The following is a 24394-nucleotide window of genomic DNA, read 5'->3' as shown; positions in this document are numbered from 1 at the left end:
TTTCTATTTATCATTAAGAAACAATTGCTGGCTTCAAACTCTTCTGCATTTGCCATTTGGTGATTTTGGCGTTTGATTGGAAACAGTTGTTTATCTATCAGGATATTATATGTGTTGTTTTGGATTTTTAATTTTGGGTTCAACACTTGCTTACAATCTGCAGGATGCATTTTTTCACTTAAAATTCCATCCAATCTCTAATATCTTATTATGATCCAGACATCATTATGAAGTTTCCTCTCTCTGTGAAGACAATGAATTTTATTTGGCTGTTAGTGTTGGCTTTATTTCTTTCTTTCATTCTTTCAATTTGAATGGACTTTTCACCTATAATTGAGGAGGTTTGTGTGGTATTTGACAAGTGATTAATGTGAAGCTCCTGTTGCATTTAGGTCGTGGGACTATAGTTGCATTTAGGTTACAAGGGAAGAGTTGGTCTCCCTCCATTAACAGTATAATTGCTGAAGAACTGGGAATAATAAATTGAACTGCGGTATAAGTTGTGTTCTGCTTTTGGCCTCTCCATCCTTGTCAGTATACTTTTGAATTATTAATCTGTAATATTTATTCAATATTGTTCATATGTTGGTTCTGGTGTTCTCCGCATCAAGTAAGCTCATTGAATTACGAAGAGGAAGGTGTTTTGCACAAGCATGCATTAAAGGTTCCTTGTGTTGGAACAATTCAATTCATTCTCCATAGGATGGAGTCATAGTACTACATTTGGTACTCAAAACAAAGAGGAAGAAATAGTATTTGAGAAATGGTGTGCAACTTGCTGAAATTGGCACTAAGGCAGAGAGTTAATAAGGTGTTGTTTTGTATTGAAGGTTGATGCTGTCGTTTTAAGCTTGGTCTACGGTTGTTTTCGTCTCGAGTTATATTTACTCAGTCTCTTATTTACTTTACTCTTGTTACCATTACAATTTACTATTTTTCCCAAATGTTAGGGATTTCATTGCCTTTTTTCTTTCAAATTAAGTCGTTATACTTGGTGGCTTAGTGTCTGTTATGTGTCAAGGTATTTATCACAAATCCCTATGCTCCTAGAATGTAGGATATCAGCTCAGGTATGTGTGTACAGTTGGTTCTTGTGAATATGGTTATCCTCCATTGTATATATTCCTCTGTTACCTAATGAAAAGGAGCTTTTTCTCTTCCAGATAATTTTTCCTCTGTTCTTTGTTCATTGAGACCTTGCTTATCTTCATTTTTCTTTTTGAATTTACTTAGTTTCCAACATGGTACCAGAGTTGCACAACGAGTCTTAAGGGATTGCTTCCTTTACTTTTGTTCTTAAAAAATCTTGCTACTTGATCACCCTTTTGAGTTTATTCCTTTTCCATGGCTACTGGATTCAACACATCAACTCCACTCGTCTTTGCTGGTGAAAACTATGCCATCTGGTCTATGAAAATGAAATCTTACCTCAAAACTTACTGTCTTTGGGTGATAATGGAGATTGGAGAGGGCCTCGTCCAAAAGCATGCCAACCCTATCCTTGTTCAAATTTGACAGTTTGAAAAAGACAAAGCTAAGAGGTACCAAGCTCTGTCCTATTTACAATATGCTGTTTCTAATGAGATTTTTGCTAGGATTATGCATCTAGATAGTCCTAAAGAGGTTTGTGATCACTTAAAAGGATGAATTCTTTGGTAGTGATAAGACTAGATAGATTCAGTGCTTAAATTTGTTTAGACAATTTGAGATGCTTAGAATGGAAGATGATGAAACCATTAGGGAGTTTTTTAGAAAAATGATGACCTTAGTGAATCAACTGAGACTGTTAGGAAAGGTTATGATAGAGGAAAGACTAGTGCAGAAGATGCTTGTGAGTCTTCCATAGAAATATGAGTCCAAGATTTCTTCATTAGAAGATTTCAAGGATATTGGACAGCTTACTCTAAAAGAGCTGGTGAATGCTCTAGAGGGCCCTGAACAAAGAAGAGCATTTAGGCTGAAAAATATGGTTGACAGTGCTTTGGTTGCTCAAACTAGGAACCTTAAAGTTAGTAGTAACAGCACAAAGAAGGATAAGGATAAGAAAGTGGTAGATGGTAAATCTGGTAAACAAAAGTAGAAGTATCAACCTTGCCCTCACTGTAAGAAAACCACACATTTTGCAAAATTTTGTTGGTACAGAACCAATGTAAAATGTAGGGTCTATAACTAACTTGGTCATGTTGAAAAGGTGTGTAAAAACAAAGGTTATAACTCTAATGAGAAGGCTGCAATAGTTGCGCAAGTTGAGGAATTTGATGAAGTCTTATTCATGGCTCGAGAAGTAGGTGAATCTGTCAGGAAGAATTTATGGTTGATTGACAGTGCTTGCTTAAATCACTTAACAGGTGATGAGAGTCACTTTACTGCACTAGATAGGAGTTATGGGTCTAGAATAGAGATTGGTAATGGAGCATTTTTGAAGATACTTGGTATAGGGACTATTATTGTTGAAACTCAATCAAGTAACAAGTATATCTCAAATGTCTTTTTTGTTCCCGAGGCTAAACAAAATTTGCTCAGTGTTGGACAACTTATTAAGAGTCATTATGCTCTCCTATTCAAAGACAGGAGCTACACTATATTCGATCCTAAGGGAGAGGAAGTATTAACAATTGAAATGAGAAACAAATGCTTTCCAATTGACTGGAAGCATGCTGAGCATAAAGCTTATTTTCATGTTGTTTATGAATCAGAACTGTGGCATAGATTATATTTGTATTCATCAAAGCAAATATGCATCTAAGCTACTGAAGAAGTTTCAAATGGACAATTGTACATTGTTGAAACTCCAATTGCTTCAAACTGTAAATTGAGCAAAGAGGATGGGGCACCGAAAGTTGCAAGTTCAAATTACAGAAGCATCATTGGCAGCTTATTGTACTTAATAGCTTCAAGACTTGACCTGATGTATCTAGCAAGTTTACTTTCCAAATTTATGCGAAAACCTTCTCAGAATCATTATGTTGCTGCAAAAAGGGTTCTAAGATACTTAAAAGGAAATTGTGAACTATGGTCTTCTGTTTGAGAAGGAGAAAAGTGGTGCCTTGGTTGGTTACTGTGACAGTGACTGGGCTGGAAACTTAGATGATGCTAAGAGCACAAGCGGTTATTGCTTTTCATTTTGAAGTGTTATTTTCTCTTAGAACTCCAAGAAATAGGAGGTGGTAGCCCAATCCTCTGCTGAAGTTGAATATATTTCAACTGTAGTTGCTGCCAATCAAGCAATTTGGATTAAAAAAATTTTTGGAGATTTGAGATTCAAGCAGGAGGTAGGCACACCTTTAATGATTGAGAATCAATCAGCAATCCCCATTGCCAAAAATCCTATTCATCATGGCAGAACAAATTGCTGATATTTTCACTAGATGCTTGAACAAAGAGAAGCTTGAATATCTAAGGGTGTTATTAGGGGTCAGCAAGATGAACACCAAGGAGGTATGTTGAGAAATGATGTGCAACTTGCTGAAATTGGCACCAAGGCAGAGAGTCAATAAGGTGTCGTCTTGTATAAAAAGTTGATGCTATCGTTTTGGACTCAAGTTTTATTTACTCAGTGTCTTATTTACTTTACTATTTTTTCCAATTGTTAGGGATTTCATTGCTTTCTTTCTTTCAAATTAAGCCGTTATACTTGTGGCTTAGTGTCTGTTATGTGTCAAGCTATCCATCACAGATTCCTATGCTCCTAGAATGTAGGATATCAGCTCAGGCGTGTGTACAGTTGGTTCTTGTGAGTATGGTTATCCTCCATTGTATATACTCCTCTGTTACTTAATGAAAAGGAGCTTTTTCTCTTCCACATAATTTTTCCTCTGTTGTTTGTTCATTGAGACCTTGCTTATCTTCACTTTTCTTTCTAAACTTACCAAGTTTCCAACAATTTAGTATTAGACAAAACAAACCAAATGCTGAGACTTGACATCTCTGTATACCTTCTGCTTCAACTAATGGGTTATGGAATTCCAGTATTTGTTGGAAGCATGACTTTCCTTCCCTCCCACATCTTTTATCTCATAATTACTTTTTTTTTTTTTTAATTTTTATAGTGCTATCTGACTACACTCGTCTCGTTCCATGGTTCAAGATTTGGCTATCAGAGTCAACAAATATGGTAATGGTATTTCTGAAACGCAAATGGGCGATGCCTTGCACACAACAAATGCGTGCTGATTAAGTGCTGGTTAGCTGAGAGAAATAGCATGAACAATTTGATCATGACTCATATTTGAACAAAAGAGATTTGTTGAAATCACATGTAAAGACCTCACTTAGAAGGTGATATATATATATAGATATTACAAAATAATCTACCTTCTTGTTTTTGTTCTTTATTGTTATTACTCCGCTGAGTTTTTAGTCGGTTTATAAATGAGAATTCAAGACATAATACTTAAAAAAAGGTTCTAAATTATATAAAAAAAATTTAAACAAAATTTTATTCATCTATTACTTTTAATGAAATATCTATATTTTTATTGTAAATCAAATAGATATTAATAATTAATTAAATATTTTTAAAAAATTTATAATTTTATTATCATATTAGTATACTATGTTAATATCACGAAACTTAAAATAACAAATGACATTTTAATAAATAACAGTTAATTAACTAAAAGAGTAATAGAGACTTTTTTTTTATGAATGAAAAATAATAGTAACAAATTTTTTTAAGCTTGAAATGACTCACAACATATTATAGACAAATTTGTCTATAATACTGAAAAATACTGTTATATGATATTAGTAACGTAACGTTTTATTATAGATAAATTCACAAATACTGTTATATTAGTATACCATGTTAATATCACGTAACATAAAATAATAAATGATAATTTAATAAATAAAAATTAATTAACTACAAGAGTAATAAAGACTTTTTTTATGAATGAAAAATAATGATAACAAATTTTTTTAAGCTTGAAATGACCCACAACATAACCTCTCGATAAAAGAAAAATATTTTCTTATTTTTCACATGCAAGTAAAAGTGACTCAATATTCAATCGACATTATCAGTAATGTCAAGGAAGTAGATGATACGCTCACTAGCACGTGCCACATTACATAATTGAGCAAGCTTGGGATTTTTTTTTTTTGTTAAAACACTCACCACGGCTCATATAACAGTATTTGTACTCGTCGTCGCCGCAACCCTAACTATCATGAATTTGTCTATAATAAGTCTCGTAACATGGGCGTGAGGTGGTCTACCATTGTCCCTACACCAAAGCTATGCTAATATTCCGTGCAACAAAAACTTATTGGGATGAAGTAGAATTGTTGATTTTAAAAGTTTTTATATAAAATTTATTTGATTTAAAATAAAAATAAAAAATTTAATTTATTATAATAAAAAATAAATATTTATTTAAAATTTTTCGAATGATTCAAAGATTTTATTAAATTTATTTAAGAAATGAGTAAAAGAGAAAATAAGAGGATAAATTTGAGATTATAAGATACTGAAACTCTTTAAAAACACTATAACAAGGATAGTAAATACTTGACATACACTTGATGGGATAGAGTACTCAAAATATTTTTTAATTTCTTGTTTAAATTATAAAATTACAAGATTTAGTAATTTTAAATATTTCAAAATTTAAGAAAGATATATTTAAATCAATAAAATACCTTGATTTTTTAATTTTTAATCATAATATCACGTGGATTCATTAATATTTGAAATGGACAGTTCGTCTCAAAAAAATATCTTTAACTGCCCATATAAATCCCACCGTTAATATATATATTAATTTGATAACATAATAATATTTTTTAAACAATTTTACTCTTTATTAATTTTAAAAATTACTAAATTATATAAATTATAAAATTTCATCTTTTACTGGTCGATCAAACCCAACTGGATTTAGATTCCCCAAGAGAGAGCCGATCTCACGTTCCAAATCCAGATCCGACATTCTACAACTAGATCCTACTGTAAAGTCATCGAGGGGATAAGAATGGCACCAACCGACTTAAGAGGAAAAAAAATAGTGAAAAAGAATAGAAAACGAAAAAAAATATTTTAAACATTTCATACTCGTCTTTTAAAATGAAATGCTTATTTCAAATACTAATAAATCGTATCAAATTATGATTAAAAATTAAGAACGAGCAAAATATTTTACCCTATTTAAAATAATTTTAAAAAATTAATAGTATTAAATGAAAAGCAAATGTTTTAAAGGAGGATGACTTTATTTTCGCACGTGATTCAATTTGCTGGATGCATGCAAATGATCCGCTAGTAATACTATTGGGTTGCTGGAATTAGTAGAAGTGGAGCAAAGATTTGCGAGGAACTGCCGTGAACGTCTTCCCATTTTCTAATAACTAGAACTACCTTTCTATGTGCCAAAATCTGAAATACAAAATGCCCAACCAAAGCCCAAGTTGTCCCGCTAATTAATTAATTAATTACAAAAAATTAGTGCTACGTTTTCTATATTCACTGCAGCTCACCGGATCCTCTGGCAATGGAAAAAAATTCATCAGCAGTGATGTGAGTGGGTAGACGTCCATGGCTGGCCTCCTGCCAACTCTCTCTCCTTGCCAAAAAATGTTAAATGGAGTTTTGGAGCGTGAACAGGGAAACCTGTGTAGCCACTCCCCTCGTATGGCATCCAAAAATGGTGATCCAATTGACAGTGTACCCCACGCCGAGGATCTGGCTTGCTCAAAGAATTACTTTGAGCTCCATCCATCACAATAAAGCTTCAACCAAGAACATCAAGCAATTTAGAGCAATGGGATTAACCTTACCCAATGTCAGTATAGTCTGGGAGCATCGAACAATCATCGAGGCCTGAAATATATCCGGCGATATAACTATGTGGGACCACTTCATAAACCTCTGATTCCAGTGAAAGGGCCTCATCCATGCTGCAACATAAATCACTATCAACAACATCAGCCCAACTGCTGTCATTAGTCACAGATGTCAGGTCACATCTTAAGTAGGGATCATTCGGAGCAATTGTTGCCACTGGTTGGAACACTTGCTCTGGCAATAAGTTGTGTACATCACCATGCTCCATTGAAGCCTTCTTCAGTTTTGATTTAGATCTCATTGTGTCAGAGACAGACAGCTTGTGCTTCCCCAAAGATGGCAATTTCGACCCTGAACGTGACTTGGAATCATTTGCTGGGAAGGCAGATGAAGCCCAACCCAGACCACCTCCAACACAAGCCCTAGCTGCTGCCCTGAGAAAAAGATGTTCTGCTTGGTTAGTAATCAACAAACTTTTATCCCAAAAACACACACAAATGTTGACAATATAAATCTAGGCATGAGTAATTTATTTGACCAGTACAAGACACCATGCCCTCCAAGACCATGACCTGAATCTCATGTCTTTCTCATCTCAATTTGGAATCTAATAATTACAGCTATAATAAAAACTTACATGCAAGAGATTCACAAGGAAAATGCCTCCTTCAGACTAACAACAATAATGCCTAGCCAATAATTCACTACCAAGCATGATAATTAGTAATTGCAACATGTTGCCATACCTAGACCGGTTCTCAGCCGCAACGTTTGAAGCTTTGAGATGGAGGTCTTCTCCAGTGGTCTCGTTTCTAGATGTAACAAGATCTGAACCATATATTGATAAATTTATTACTGGTGGGAATGGAATCAGAGAGTCACCACTCTCCTGTATTTCCAGTGTTATCTCTAAACATTCCGCAATGACAGGAGAATCCCCTCTCCTATCAGAGGAGGAAACTGTGTCACTCCGTTGTCTATTGCTGGCATCATGGAGTGCAGCTGATAACAACTTGCTACACTCCCGCAAATTTGTAAATTTCATCCTCTGTGCTGGTTCCTTTGCAGAACCCTGAGGTGTGTGGCTCAGAAAAGGACTGAGGAACCTTCCCCCTAAACGAACACCATTCCGAGATGATGAGACATTTTGTCGATTTTCAGGGCGAGACTTCACCCTCCATACAGATGAAAGTAAGGCAGTGAAGTGCTTTTGAACTAGTAACTCATGATCTGGCTGCCCAGCAGCAAAGTTTAACAGCATTCGAATGTTATCCTGCCATGATATATTATTACAAGTAAGGCTTCTTTCTTCATTTACTATCATACCAAAATTGCTTCAGCAATCATCATTAATTAATATTTATAGTAAAATACTACACCACACCATCACAGCATGCACATACACAAAGCAGTAAATTCAGAAGACTTGCTTCTAGAACATCAGCCCTAAAACACTGGTAAAAAGGGGACAGAAAGGGGAGGGTAGGGTGGCAAGTGTGGTGACTCAGAATTTGTTCCGGAAAGAACCTCGGCAGTGGGTACCATATTAGATAATTAGAAACAATAATACTCCGAGAACACATTATATGTAAACTATCATAGTCTTGGTAGAAGAAACCAAACCTAGTAATAGGGAACCATAGAGTAGATTAGAGTCCTCACATTTAAGGCTACGTAAGATGAGTCAAAATGCACACAGCACAGTAAGGTAAAACCAGGAAAACTAATGATGCATAATCGTTCAGGATATTCCTAGGAGCAATCTGGAGGAGACTGGAGAAATGTACCACAGTTAAATGTGGGGACTTCCTTCTTCTTTGGCGGAAAAAAACATACATACAATTAGTATTGCTTAAAGGAGAATATTGAGGATGAATGTGTCATGTAAAGCGGCCTGAAATGGGAATGACTTTGCCATAAAACAGAAAAAAAGCACCAATCAAGGATACAATGCTGCAAATTATTTGGTAGAAAGCAAATTTAAATTTTTAATAACCTATCTAGAATACAGCACCATGCACAAATTGCATGAAAGGGATTTCAATAGGCAGCCAAAGAGGTGAAGGTTTATTTAATTAAATCAACCTAAAATGCTTGTTCGTAGTTTAGTCAAGCCCTCTTTAGTCAAGACATAAGGCTTTACCTCACATTGGAATAATGCTAGCCTAAGCAATCACTAAAAGTCTTCTAGTAGATGAACTAATGTCAAGCTGACTAAAGAAGTTCTAAGCTATTAGTCAGAATCACTATAGTCAATCTCCTATGGTTGCTTACAAGTGGGGAGGCACAACCTTACATAAGGAAATCTTTAAAAATTTACAAGTCAGACCAATAAATGAGCATTTGCATCAATTTTTCCCCTATTTTTGTCCCTTTTATCCTTTTTTGACCAACATTTGAGAAAGAACAAGCAGTAGATTAGGCATACCTCTGTTACTTTGAGAAGAGCTTTTCCAGAGCCTGCATTGCTGAATTTTTCATTAACTGAACTGTCTGGTGCAGCCAAAATATGCCGTTGAATTAGTTCCCGGTACCTCTCACAACAATGAACTGGATGGCGATATCTTCCCCTGTAAAAGCCACCAGCAGTCATGCTGTAGAGTGTTTCACTAACCAAACTCCAATGTGGGCCATATTCATGCACAACTGCACATAATATAGCATCCTCCTGTGGCAACCAAGAATCAGGTGATGGAACACAATCTCTTGACCAAATATTGCCCTTCTTCAATTTCTCTGGTTTTATCATTAAGACTCGTTTTACAGGCATGGAAGTAATGGAAATTTTTCCTCCTGTTTTACTCCTGCTAGCAGGTTTCTGCTCAAACTCAACCGCAAGGCTCTCACATGGTTTTACCTCTGCACAGTCATCATTCCTCTTACGAACTGCATTTGGATCCCAGTATACAGGACGTAGCTCAGGAGGTTTCTTTAGTTTTTTAGGCTTCTTCTTAGTGCTCTTCCCTTCTTCAGCATCATGCACTATCTCAACCTTCTTACGTTTTTTTGGCACATGATAAGATGGTGATGCAATATCTGAATAAGAGAGCTCTTCATGAGAGTTAACATCATCATCGATGGACATAGGTTCTGCTTTTGGCTCTTCTTTTGCAGGTTTCACTTCAGAACTTAAAGATCCCTTCTTCAGAGATTTAAATTTGGCTTTCTTTGGCTTCTTCTTCTTCTTAGATTTTGGTTTAGGTTCACTTACCATCTCATTCCTGTAAACAGATAGCTGGTTAACATTGAAATTTTGTTCTAAAGCCAAGAATAAATAAGGACTCAACTCTCTTCCTTTAGAAGATCTACATCTCAATTTAAGTACAATGAATTCCTTAATTTTTGGGCATACTGGTTTGACATCACCTTGTTATCTTTCAACTTTAAAGAATGTTGTGATCCATCCCCAAGTCCTAGCTAGATTATAAATTCATAAAGACAATATGTTTTAGCTAATCTAACATCCAAAAATCACTTGTAACTAAGATTTTCCCATCTCATTTTGCTGCAACAACTACTGTCTTAAGGCACCAAAATCAGGCAATTCATTCTAAATCCTAGCAATCCTAATCTCTCAAGGTCATAAAGGCACCGATGAAATTTCTATAAATTATCATTTGTCATTCAGCAAGAAGCAGAACAGTCAAATTGACCTAGTAAAATTAAGAAGCTACAAAAAATATGAAAATTTTGCATACAGTTAGAGCATCTATTTGAAGCCTCACATTTTCCAGATTAGGATCACTAAATAATGCACTTGTAGATGGTTTTTGTACTACTTAATGTATCAAATGAATAAGCATCTTCAAATTATCAAGTGGGAGAAAAAATAGAGAGAGAGAGAAAAGAACAGCTAGCTGAAAAGTTTTGGTTTTAAGAGTTAAGACATCTTACATAGCATCAAAATTCCCATCATCTGCCTCTTCCTTCTCTTTGGCTTCATATTCCAGTTCTTCCATTAACTACAAAGTACAAAATTAAAAAAAAAAAACGTTAACCACCTAAAATGAACCATACACAAACAATAATAAATAATGTAAATGGCTATATGCAGAGGTCGACTAACCTGATGTTGAGCCAAAGCAACCTGCTGTCGATATGCTTCTGTAGCAAAATCAGCATCCCATTCTGAAAACAGTCGATAACATGGCATTAACTTCAGGATAGGCACAACTAACATCCTAACTTTATTTACTTTTCACAAGTTCATGTATTTTCAACATACTAAGTGAAAATGAAATGAGCCATAAAAATAGTGTCATGTTGGGAATTAAATAAAAGCAAATCATGTAATTCACTTTGGCTCGATTTGGTTGATACATTTGCCTTTTTCTATTTGTCTTTGGTATTCTATTGGTTTTTTTATTTTTTGCTTTTTCCTTTCTATTTATTTTTTGCAAAAGAAGCAAAAAGCAAAAGGCAAAAGCATAAAATAAATGGAACCTTAATTTACAACTGACCTTAAAATATAAAAAACCATAAAAGCTTATTGCTTCTCATAATAAGATAACATTTCATGCAAAAAAAAAGTTAACAATGAGTGAAAAAACACTTACTCTCATACACTAGAGGTTCCTCATCGTCATCAATCTCAGCTTCCATTTCCTCCTTGTACTTCTCAATGCGATCAAGTTCCCATTCTGCCTCCTCAAATCTAACTTCAGAATTCATTGTTCCCTTGTCTATGAGGGGATCCCATAATTCCAGAAAACGGATTGCATATCGATCAATTGGTCTTAATTGATTCTCCAAGGATGAGATAGCTTGTCCTGCTGCTGCAGCAGCTGCTGCCATCTGCTTGACATCAGCCAGCATATCGACATCCTCTTCTCTGCCAGCAAAAGTGAGAGCTTTCTCTTCCATAGGACCAACCCCATTTAATTTCAGCCCATTATCTTTATTTGAAGCTGTCATTAATCCACCCTGATCAGCTGACTCATCAGCCTTCATATCATCCTCATTTACAAACTCATCATCTTCCACTTTGCCCATGGCTTCCTCTGTAAACTCCTGGTTGTCGACAGCCTCTTCCTGTTCAACTTTCTTCAATGCCATGTAATCTGCTTCATCTTCTGCATATTTCAAAGCAGCTTCTACATCATCATTAGATACAGAGACCTCGATGCCACTGTTATGATTTTTCTCCTTCTGAATACTCTTAACAGAAAGAGTTCTATGACCCGAGAACAATTCCATAGGATCAAGCTTCTTGAAAAATTCAGTATTGTACCCTCCACTTTGTATAACTAGATCATCAAGGGCACGCTTCTGATTTGCTTTCTTCAAGATATTCTCTTCAATGGTGCTCTCACTGATCAGACGATAGATATGCACTTCACGTGTCTGTCCAATTCGATGGCAGCGATCTTGAGCTTGTTGATCCATGGCAGGATTCCAATCACTATCATAAAAGATAACTGTATCTGCCCCAACAAGGTTAATACCAACTCCTCCACTACGGGTTGATAAGATGAAAAGAAAAATTTTAGGATTTGTGTTGAATCGTTGCATTAATGTTTGCCGCTCCTCAGGTTGAGTGGATCCATCCAGACGCATGTAGGTATACCCATACAAATTTATGAAAGCCTCCAAGATGTCAAGCATCTTTGTCATTTGGGTAAATATTAATGCTCGATGACCTTCAGACTTCAATCTCCGTAATAAAACTGCCAGCTGCTGCAACTTACCACAGTCAAACTGTATCAGCCGCTTGTCAGGAAAGTATACTTGCCTCCTGACAAGTGCAGGTCTAATAGGTGTTACGAGGGGTAACAAAGTTTCAGCACATTTCTCTACATAAGTTGGGTGCAAAAACATAGAAGTTCCTGTTTTGCTGCACCAACAAACTGGTGCTGGTGCCCGTGCAGCTGGGATTGCAAACATGAAAGACTCAACCAGATGAATCATTGCCTGGAAGCGTTCAACTGGCGAAAGTACAATCTCAGCAAGCCTAGAGGAGTACAAGTAGGATCGACGATCAGCTTTTTGATGGTGGATATCAAATGCAGGATGCTTCACCGAGAGCAGTTCGCATAATGTTGTCGAGTAAACTGGTTTTTTCCGGCATCTCAAAGAATTCCACCATGCAATTGATGCTGCTCGTTGTTTTGCTTCTCTTAACCTCTCCTCCCTTAAAGCATTTCGAATCTCTTCAAATATATTTGTCCCACGCAAGCTCTTATGATGTTTAGAAAAGGTCCCAATTTCCTCAAGATTATCCTGGTCAGCACGTTCTTCTATTAAATTTGATGGAGTAGCCAGGGCTTCTACTTCATCGCTCTCCCAAGAAGTCATGCTAAAATCAAGATCAGTAAATAAAATTCCCAAATTCTTAAGATCTACAGTTGAAAATGGACCAGGTGAAAGAATTGAACAAATGGAAGAACTCAATTGGATATCAATACCACCCATATCAAAAGAACTCACAATTGGACGTCCCTCAAATAAGTCAGGATGATTACAAACTTTGCGAAGTTGCATAATAACGCTGATCATCCCAAAAAAATTGGCACTTGCAAGAGTGGCTTGTGTCTCTGAGCTAGCAATAAAGTCTTCATACAAGTTGCGCTGCCTTCTTGAGAGCCTACAATATATGACATGCTCATGTTTCATTGGAAGCTGTTTTTCAACATCCCTTTTCAATCGCCGCAGTATAAATGGACGGAGGACATTATGCAAACGATCAACAACCTCTTTGTTCACTCTTTCTTGTCCATCTATCATCCCTGATATAGGATTACTGAACCAATCCTTGAATTCTTGATGAGACTGAAAAATGTGGGGCATTAGAAAATGCATTAGTGACCAGAGTTCCATAAGATCATTCTGCAGTGGTGTACCAGTCAACAAGATACGCCGTTTTGAATTGAAGTTCAAAAGAGTTTGCCATCTTTGGGACTTCCAGTTTTTAATGAGATGAGCTTCATCCAAGATTAAGTATTTCCACTTCTTCCGCTTGAAGACTTTAGAATCCTGTATAACCAGTCTGTAAGTCGTTATGCATACATGAAATGAGTTTGGTTTCAACCAGCCCTGCCTCTTAAATTTGCGCTCTTTAGCACTTCCAAAGTATGTCAGAATTTTGAAGGCAGGACACCATCTAAGAAACTCAGTTTCCCAGTTAAGCATCACACTTGTTGGAACCACAATGAGATGAGGACCCCATATTCCCTTTTCACAAGCTAGGTGTGCAAGCAGAGCAATTGTCATGATTGTCTTTCCAAGCCCCATTTCATCAGCTAGAATTCCATTTAACCTTTTCTCATACATTGTAACAAGCCAGTCCAAGCCAATATGCTGATATTCACGAAGGGGGTGTTTGAGAAGAAAAGGAAACTTTGTACGAACATTAGTAGTTGAGAATGTATTGCCTGTTGGTTGTGCTGATCTTGCAGCAGCAGCAGCATCAGCAATTCTAATCTCACTTTCCATTCCATCTTCTGGTTTTCTATCAGGGCTTCCATCCCTCTCTTCAGCAGAGGGATGCACCACACCCAAGCCAGCACTGGTTTCAAGATTTTCATCCTTAGCACTACCCTCCTCTCTTGTTTCAACATTTTGATGTGCTGGCAAATCCAAGAGGTCTTCTGACAAAGCTGAGGCATACTCCAATTCATCCCCAGACACGTCATCACCACTGAAGTCCTATTTGATAAATGTGGATGATAAAGAAAAAAGAAATCAATACAAGATAAGAAACACTCCTTGCAATAAGAATAAACAATCCTTTAACCTACCTTTTTATACCTTGCAAGCAATTCTTCCACGGGAATTTCACTCTCCTTTTGCAGTAACGCAAGCTGCAAAAAAGATACATTTAAGAGCAACTAACAACTAGAACCAAGGACAATGAATGCAAGAACTTCAACAACTAAGGCTAGGATACAAACAACCTAAGAACTTTTCACCAGAAGGTCTGGAAATTGAGACATAGAAACACAAGCCATAGTGAATCTGCTCTTTACCTCATCTATGGGATTACTTGAATCTGCTTTTGCGAGTTCCTCCTCCTCCGACAGGGTTGTCTCATCATCCTAGCCATTGGAAGCAAAAAACAGAAAGAGGGCATATCAATTAGAAGTTTTAAAATTGTAATCAGTTCTGGCCAAGGAAAGATATACACTAATATAACTCTTCTGGCAAAGAATAGTTCTTACGTTGGAGATGAAAAGGGGATAATAATAGAAATTTTCAGGACAGAAGAGAGCTTCATAACAGAAAATCTAGATGAAAAATCAACCAAAATGCTTTACTCTTACAGAGAATAGCCTATAATTTTGTGATTTCTTCTGAAATAAAAGTTTGGAAAGATCAAGAGGACAAATTATAGGAAAGAAGGGCGAATGGTACTAAAGACTCAGCACGCCTTGCTGCTGTAGTAGAATATGACATGGCCTATCCACACCAAATGTGAACCAATGTTACACCAAGCAAAGGCAATCCAGAGGTACAAAAAACAGCTAAAGCACCCAAAAAACCCCCCTTCCTCTTCCCCCAACAAAACCTGAACACCCACCACCCCTCCCACACACACACACACACACACACAGAGAGGACAAAACAAATGGTTCAGACAAAATATTAGATACACCCTTCCCTCCAACAGCTACAACATTATGTGTTCAGATAACTTGGATGAAACTTTTATCTTGCTTAAAGCAAACATTTTCCCAAATGGAGTACACAATAACATATCATAGCAAAAACAAAATAAAGCTTCATAAAATAAGGAGAAAGAACAAAACCGCAATTACAATGTCAACTTGAATGTGAACATCCCTTTCTTTTCCTTGAAGGGGGACATTTTGGTAAGTCATAATTTATTTAAAACCAAAAGACCTATCTAAACACAAAATTAGCATGTAAGAGATCAGCAAAAAGTAACAAATTCTCATATTTCTTTGGCAAAATTGCAACTCATCATATCAAAACAACTGAACCCCACAACTTTTTAGTTGTTAATATACTAAAACAATGCAGCATCTGAACTAGAGTAGAAAACTCTGACGACAGGCATCCCCCACAAACAACATAGCCATTATAAAGCTGCCTTCCTTTGGTATCAGAACAGAAAAGAGAATCCATAAACAAAAAATAAGAGAACAAGTATGCTACCATATTATATACCTTCTCTTCTCCGGCAAGGGTAAAATCACCATCTTCCTGCATATTGTGAAATAAAACCAAATAAAAACATTAGCATTTTATAAAAATAAAACATTGAAGAAAAAATGAAACAAAAAAAAGTGAACTAATAATTAAGCTTAGATTGAATATTCTGTACTGCTGTCTAACCTGTTCGTCGCTGAAATCATATGGAACATCTTCTTTGGCTAGCTCCCCAGAGCTTTCTGACAGATTTCTGGGGGGAGATGCCTCAATGTCTAATGACAAACCACCGTTGCTTTCATTCTATAATAATAAGCAAATATATATTATATTGAGCCATGAACCTGCTTGGCAATTTGACAACAACAACCACAAACACATACAACTTACAGAACGACGATCAAGCGAGTTGGTTGTGTCAATTTTACTGGAAGCAGAAAAACAGTTCCCATTGCCTGTGAAAAATTAAAAATTGCACATTTTTCAGGCACATCTTTACATACATGTGGCACAATTAACAAAACTCATAAACAACTTCTCATCCTTACTGTTATTGTCTTTCACTGATATTGACTCAATCGCATCCTCCCTCTTTTCTGGACTACTTTCTCTGCTAACTGTGAAAATTTACATTAATCAACATACTACATTTTTTTACCAAAAAAGATCAATGTAACTAACAATACAAGTGCGAAAAGAAGGGTGCAAAGTTACATAAATGGCTGCACACAATCACATACTTCAGCCACTAATTTATCACATTAACCTTTATCACATAAGAAAAAAAAAACAAAGAATAAAACAATCAATCCCTCCCCCAAAAATAAAGAAGGCAAGGTAGAGAAAGAAGAAAAATAATAGTGTAAAACAGTAATGATTCACCTCTTTCCACATCATAACGTTTAAGGAGCTCCTCAAGTGGAAGATCAATTTCACTGTTCAAAGCTGCCAATTCTTCTTGTCTTTCTTCTGCAGTTATAAGAGCCTCATCTTCCTCTATTGTTTGCTCATCATCTTCCTAAAACAAAATCATCATGAAAAGAATATTGTCAGACCACACAGCATGACGATTTAAAAGCAAGAAAATAAACAAAATATCTACAAAAATTTCATAGAAAATTTTATGTTTACAGGACTAACACCAAGTCATTTCTTTTAGTCCAACAGACCCACAATTTTCTTTCCTTTTCCCTTTTCACTATTTTATCAAAAGAAAAAATTTAATCTGTAAAAAATAAACTTCAGCATGTGCCTGATATGATTTGTCACTCAAAAGCATCATAATCCTTTGTCATCAATTACCAAATGACACAACATAATAGGATGCATCATAAAGAGTTTTTTTATAGCAAAAAACCAAGGAGAAAGGCATACATTTCACACTAATTATAAAAGTGAAGATAAAAAGGAAATTCTTTAATAAAAACAAAAGTACTCACTGATTCTTCTTCAGAGTGCACATCAAAATCTTCATCAGCATCTGCAATAATACCAAGAGAGGTTTCATGAGGCAAGTGTTTAGAGTATTTTGGTTAAGAAAGCAGTTATTATTAAATGACAAAACTAAGACATTCTGGTTACCAGCATTCAATTCCAGAGGTTCACCAAAATCATTCATATCTGCTTTACCAGGAGAATTTAGTTGATGCTGAGCAGGACATTGTTGCACAGGCCTGTGTGGGTCCACTAAATTTTCTGCCAACATTGTTGAGTACCTAAAATATCCACAATGAATATCATCCCACTTTTCTTTAATGAAGGTAATGAGATTTAGGGTAAAAAAGCAACCTCTCAGTTTGCCCTAAAAGAAATTCAAGCTGTTTATCAAGTGCCTTTTTCTTTTTCTCATCAAGCTCCATTTGATGCTTGTAAAGCACCTGGAATTACAAAGTAAAATGGAGAAATAAGATTCTTGATATTAAGAAATTGGAAGGACTTATAGAATATCAAAGTATTATGACTTGCCAGTTTCTCTATCTTCATCCAGAATTTCTTCACGTCCTTAGAAATATTAAGTGCAACTTTTCGCAACCGCTGTTCCTCTTCCTGATTACAATTGCATGCTAGATTTAACAAATTAACAGGGTAAAACAAGATGAACTCAATTATACCAAGATGGCTTGTGTTCATTTTTTAATACAAACAAAACTCAATCCTTGGTACATGATATGTTAAAGAACTACTATTTTTTAGTTTAGTAAGAGAGGAAAAGAAAAAAGAAACCTTCAACTTCTTTTCTCCCCTGGTGGCCTGGTCCAACATGCCCTTGCTGGCTCTTAATGCAACCTTCTTCGCCTGAGCCAATTTCCATTTCCTCTCAGACTCAAAGTCCTGTCAAAATCCAATTCAGTTAGCAAGAGAGGACAGCATGGCGACTGTTTTATATCCCACTGCAAGGAGATGCATGCAAGCAAATAACGTGAGGAAATGTGGACATGAAATGACAAAGCTAAAATAAGTAACATTTTAGATTTATGCATTGACAATGGCAAGGTTCAGAGGCATAAGTTAGTGAATTACCTTTGACAACCAGACCATTTCCTCTAAAACATGATCCCAATGAGTTTTAGGACGCTGGGGCTCTCTAGGTGCTTCAAGAGCCTAAAACAAAATTAAGTAAAATGTTAACAATCAACCATTACTTGAATACATAACATCTACACAATCTGACTGGATAATTACCAGCTTGAAGCATAAATCTGGAGGATTCTCCCACAGACATAATACAAAATCAGGACAATCATTCAGTATCTTAATTAATCAATTCCATGAATGTCCATATGCATAATTAATCAAATAAAAAAAATCTTTAGTGGAGTATGGACTCATATATGCAATGTTCATATTATTCAAAATCACCAAAAGTTTTTCCTTGAAAAGGAGGAAGAGATTGCACCAAACAATTTAAAGTTAAAGGAAAGACATTGTTTGTCATGTCTAGTACAGGCATAGTAATTCACCAGTTTAAAACAACAGTTTGCTCCCAACGGAAAGGATGAAGATGGATAAAAGCAGTCCAAGCAATGACTGGAAGGAAGAAAAGAAACAGAAGAGCATAACCTTCACTGGAGAGTTTTGGGGACAGAAATAGAAGTAGCTAACTCAACTAGCTTTGGATTAAGGGAATGAACAGGTTATAGTTAATGTAGGTTTATTACAAAATTTGATTGCTTAAACGTAAGCTTCTTTGTCGATCTTGGGCCTTTAACAACACACAAGGCATTGAAAATCAAGTGTTGGGTAATAATGAAACAATCCACAGATCAGCAACATCTTATGACCTTAGTCCAAGTAATATGTGAGCCAAATAATTAACTAACACAACATGCTGTTTTTCAATGTTTTTTACATTTGTAAAAGTGAATTTTAAGATTTTAGGTGTGTTCATTTTCATATTAATTCGTTATATACCAAAGAATTGGGCACATGCATTACTAGCAAAGAAGCATATGACCAAGCACAAACAAAACAATCAAATCTGCCTCAATGTGCAGTGAGTTCCTTCAAAAAATTAGGACAGATAATTTCAACCACAACATTTCTACATGCTTTGCTAAAAATCCAACCTAACTATAAGACTTATAAACATAAATTTATAAACAATTATTAACAGTTACATGAGATAGTGTTCTCAGTACCCATTCCTGGTTTAGTTCCTATACTGCCTATGGTTCATGGAAAATCACTTCTGTTGTTTCACATAGTAACAAAAAACTTAAAATTTTTAAATGCTTGTTAAAGTTAAGAAGTGGACATAAAATTGGATTTTTGTTAAAATAAACAACAATTACTATTTTTTCCTTTTTTCTGAACTGAAAAGCATAAGAATAAAACATAATGCACTAAAAAGGTAATTCAAGACCAAAATAACATCTTAGATCAGAAATAATCAACCTTATAAATGCACCAAAGAAAAAGCCAGCAATTTTAATAAATTTGCAGAAAGAGCACCAATCTAACCAGTAATTACAAATTTTTCCAAGAAACAAAGTGAAAAAGTGATGTTCAAATCTAGTTAAAGGGAAACCAAGATCACGAGCATTAAGATCTGCTTATAGAAATTTTTTCATATTTCCTTTAAAGAAACAGCAGGAAAATTCTTGTGATCCATTCAATTCAATGTTTGAGTTGAACAATGATGAAAATTCAGCAAGAACAGCCTTTGTTAAGGGTCTTTCCCTCCTCTTGGCAGGGCAGAGCAAATTCTAATGGAAAATAACTTCCCAAGTTAAAGTCCGAAAGTTTTCCTCGATTTCCTTTCTATATTTCTATTGAACAGAAAATAGCATCCTTTGTTTTGTTTTCATTCAGCATTCCAAACACCAGAAAACACACAAACTAACTTCCTGAAAGTTATTTCAAGAACCAAAAGTTATTCAATTGGAAACACACTCAAAAGCTTTAAGCAACTTCTGAGGCACAGTTCATTTAAATGTCAACCTCCAGCTCTATCAAGGTCTGAATCTTGTTTGATTACTAAAATTGAATAAAAAAGTGTTGAACATCTAACAAGAATAATGTTAAAATTTGCTTTTTACTTCTACTTTCTTTGACCAATCAGAAAAAATATTTTCCATTATTAATGAATGGGGCTTTCCCATTAGGATAAATATAATAACAAGCAGATGGATAAAAGGTATCTAATTTATCAGAGTTTTAGACTTGTACATACTACATAAAATTATTTTATTTCTAGATGCCACAAGATAATTACAAGAATTCTAAGATAAACACATATCTAATTAGTTATCAATTATTGATGCTTTGATATAAAATTTTCTCAATTAAAACAAAAGTTTATCTTTTCAATACAGTTATAGTCACAAAAATAGCAAAGAACTGATTGCTTGCAGCCAAAATTGATTTAGAAACTAAGATGCAACAAAAAGTTCATGACAGTCAAGCACATACTCAACATAAATTCACTCTAAGCACCAAGCCTCCACAAAGATTTCATCTTTAAGCTTTTTTACAGTAAAAAGTTTCTACATGCATGTATGTGCATCCACAAGTGCACAACGCACAATGACATCAATAACAACAATAACAATATAAGAGACCAGAAAAGAGAGCTATAAAAACCTAAGAAACTATTACCTTTTGACGCCTAGCTCTTGTCTCATGCTCGAGCTTAGACCTTGGTCCCTTAGAAGCCATTATGTACTCGTACTACCTATATCATGATTTGCATAGAGAAGGACTGCAGGAAAAGTGGAGCCAAAGTATCACTGTATGAATCAGTCAAGTACCAAAAATTAATGGTCAATTTCAATAGAATGCATAGACAATAGTTCATAAAAATGTAAGATGGTATTTTTCACATAAAATGATGTAAACTATATTGATTCAAATAGCCATGAACCTCCATGACAGCATAGTTAATTTACATATGTTATTCAGTTGCTGACAATAAGCAAGCATTTTTCACTTCCTTTGCACCATACTACATCCTGAGTCACATAATTTGGTGTTTCTACGAATTGAATAGACCTTCTGACAGGCTCTAGTTCATCAAAAATCAATGTCTAGATTGTATACAATTATCACCTTAATTCACAGTCCAAAAATATCTTCTTTTTCATTTTGATTGTAAGAGAAAGACTGATAGCCAAGCTTTCTAGACATATAAGGAGAGTTTCCAAGATACTCACATGCAAGACTGCCAATGATGGACTTGCATTATCCTCTCTCTCTATCTCTCTAATAGCTAACACGGAACAGAAAGGATATTTACTTGGAACCTCTTTTGTGGAGAGACACAACTACCTACAGTCAGATGCAACACAAAGATTCCAAAAAGGGTCCTACCAATCCCTATTTGTAGTATAAGAATAACAGAACCACAGATTACTGAAAATCAAAGATTCCAATTTCATGATGTTGGTTTATTATTTGCTATTTGTGGCAACGCCCTAAAGTTATTATTTTCTATACATTCTAGCAAACTTCTTCAATTTAACAAAACATCCACCACAACTATGAGACATAACCCAAAAACACTCATTAGCATGCCAAAAACATACACTAAAATTACACAGCTTTAGAAGAATTATATTTAAATAATCCAGAATGAAGGAACTCTCATCATGCTAAGATTTCCCCCCTATTCAAGACATTAAACAAGTTATTTTGGGATCTATTTTGGTTTCTTTTCGGATTTCCACTTCACCGCTGGCAAAAAAGATGATTTTTTTTGTTTTTCTATCCATAACTGAAGGATAATGGAAAAGACTCAAACAGAATTATTATGCTGCTTAATTGTGGGTAACCAACAGCTCCAGTTTAGGTCCAAAAGTAAGGTTAGATGCATGATAGTATCACAAATCCGAAACATTTTCTCTTTTTGTTTCTTTTTCGCATAAAAGATGATTAGCAGTAGACATTAGGTGCAAAAAATCAAGCTTCATTCCTTGTTAGCAGTCATCAAGGACAATCAATTACGCTTAGCAATATACTTACAATTGAAAAAAAAAAAATAGGGTTAAGACTAAAGTAACTAGTAACAGTATCTACAAACTGTTAAAACTGAAACTTGACATTGTAATTCTTGACATGAAGTAAACATAGTCAACTTGTTCATCTATAAGATGCCTAATATCAGTAGAAATGATTCTTCATCTATAAGAAGCCTAATATCAGTAGAAATCATTCTATCTTTTAACCAACCAAAATTATAAAGGAACAACAAAGAATATCAAGTATTTAATGATCCATCAGGTGACGATAAATACCAGATATGACATTGTTTATCCAAATTTGCTATAACTAAGCAGCCATTTTCAGCCTAGCAAACAGTAACTCCATCAACATGTGTTATAAGACCTTTGCGCAGAAATATTTGAAACAACCAAAAAACATCATTTAGACAGCAGTCCTCTTATATGCAAGTCATCCATCTTGAAGTCACCTACTGTACACATTAGTTCATTCTTGTGAAACTCCATTTTTGTTAACTAAAGCCCCCCACAAGAATTTCAAAGTTATTCTCCCCACGAAAATTATCACAAAAATAGCTAATTAGAAGTGATTGAGCAACATGCAAGCCAGTTATAACCCTAATCTCTATAGCAACTGGTTATTATTAAAAGAGATATTCAAACATGACCGCAGAACGAATTCTCACGAGCACCCTTATATGCCAAACCACAACAAACCGAATTCATCAGCCTTCATTCACAAGATTTATCAATGAAAAAAAGCAGCCCAAATAATAAATAATTACAAATTCCCACTTTAACGGAGGACTCAATTTAAGCAAAAAATTCATAGTAATTCAAGATAACTGTAAGCTGTAAACCAAGGCAGAAAAAAATCAGCCCATTCTGTTTCTACGAGAGGTAAGGTAAAGCAAACCAGAAAAAAAATCAAAGAGATGAAAGCAGCCCTACCCACGAATTCAGGGAACCATTTTACCTCGGTTTGGAGAAGAAACTAGAAGAAACGAAGTAAAGCAAACCAAACTGTGAAAAACTCAGATGGGTTTGAGTTTCTAGCGAGAGGTAACCTAAAGCTAGACGGACCACTGGCATTTTCAGCCCATAAACTTGCTATGAGATTCGCTTTTTTTTATTAAAGAAAAGAGAAAGAAAAACACGCATATATAAATATAAAATATTTTTAAAAAAAAAACGTACATGCAAACATAGAAGGGAGACCCGGACCCCTCCCTGGAGAGCAGGTTCCGGTGGTAGCAGCCGCTGGTGGTGGTGGTGACGGTGACGGCGAGATATGGAGAGAGAAAGAGATCGGGGAGGGGATCTTTAGTAGGGTTATGTTATCAGATTTCTGTATTGTGCATCGGTGACCATTGTTATTTGTTGCTCCCACCCATCGTAGCTCTCCACCTGTCCCGAACTTCTCTGAGAATTTTATTAGTACTTTTTCTCTTTTTTTTTTTAATTTGATTTTACTATTTTCCCATGCGGAGGACTCTTTTTTCCTTTTGTTTTTTTAACTAGATCCAAAACAAAAACAGTACATACCAACATATTTCAGGAAACCATTTTTTAATTATTTTGGGAAAACAACAAAATCATCCTTATAGTTTGAGTAGAATTAACATAAAACCCCACATGGTTTCCAACTTTTCGTTTAACTCCCTGTAGTGTAGTGTAGTGTTGGTTTTGAGCAAAAAACTCCATTAGATTGAGGTACTCAAGTTTATTCGAACCGGAACCAAACCGTATTCACTCAAGTGAATAGGGTTGCTGGATCCATCCACCAAGAAGTGGGCTCATCCACCATTGCCTCCATGATAGCCAAGGCCAGACGTGGAGCTTCAATGGAGAAAAAAAGCCATCCCTCCCACTCCATGTCACGTGTACTTGCCATGCCTCACTACTGTCTGACCAAATTAGTTCTGGGGAGTGGGGACAGATGCATTAAACTGATTCCCTAACCCTACAAACACTCCATCAATACAAAGCTTCGTACCCTACAAATTCATGATTGAATTCAGGAGTTTTGCTTTCACCCTTTGCAAACATCCATGTGCCATACAAC

The 24394-nt window shown here is 35.5% G+C and overlaps 1 protein-coding gene across 4 annotated transcripts; it reads right to left on the bottom strand.

Moving 5' to 3' along the window:
* LOC18599239 (protein PHOTOPERIOD-INDEPENDENT EARLY FLOWERING 1) lies at nt 6253-23789 on the bottom strand. Of its 4 annotated transcripts, none has more exons than XM_018121383.1 (21): nt 23527-23789; nt 20990-21120; nt 18413-18493; nt 18116-18223; nt 17858-17938; nt 17681-17769; nt 17474-17607; nt 17332-17372; nt 16775-16910; nt 16441-16509; nt 16283-16347; nt 16079-16195; nt 15899-15946; nt 14749-14817; nt 14521-14583; nt 11341-14428; nt 10851-10912; nt 10679-10746; nt 9213-10005; nt 7531-8057; nt 6253-7218 (listed from the first exon to the last, which is right to left on the bottom strand). In XM_018121383.1, exons 2-21 carry the CDS (start codon nt 21047-21049, stop codon nt 6774-6776), a joined length of 6144 nt encoding a protein of 2047 aa, XP_017976872.1. In that variant the 5' UTR covers nt 21050-21120; nt 23527-23789; the 3' UTR covers nt 6253-6773. The 4 variants fall into 4 exon arrangements, with proteins under 4 accessions (XP_017976872.1, XP_017976871.1, XP_007029182.2 ...); XM_018121382.1 differs by having other exon boundaries at nt 20990-21092; XM_007029120.2 differs by having other exon boundaries at nt 15911-15946; nt 20990-21092.

The sequence above is a fragment of the Theobroma cacao genome, chromosome 5 (assembly GCF_000208745.1).
Source record: "Theobroma cacao cultivar B97-61/B2 chromosome 5, Criollo_cocoa_genome_V2, whole genome shotgun sequence".
NCBI classification, from domain to species: domain Eukaryota; kingdom Viridiplantae; phylum Streptophyta; class Magnoliopsida; order Malvales; family Malvaceae; genus Theobroma; species Theobroma cacao.
Note: the sequence above shows the minus strand (reverse complement) of the source record. Positions and strands in the feature narration are given on the sequence as shown.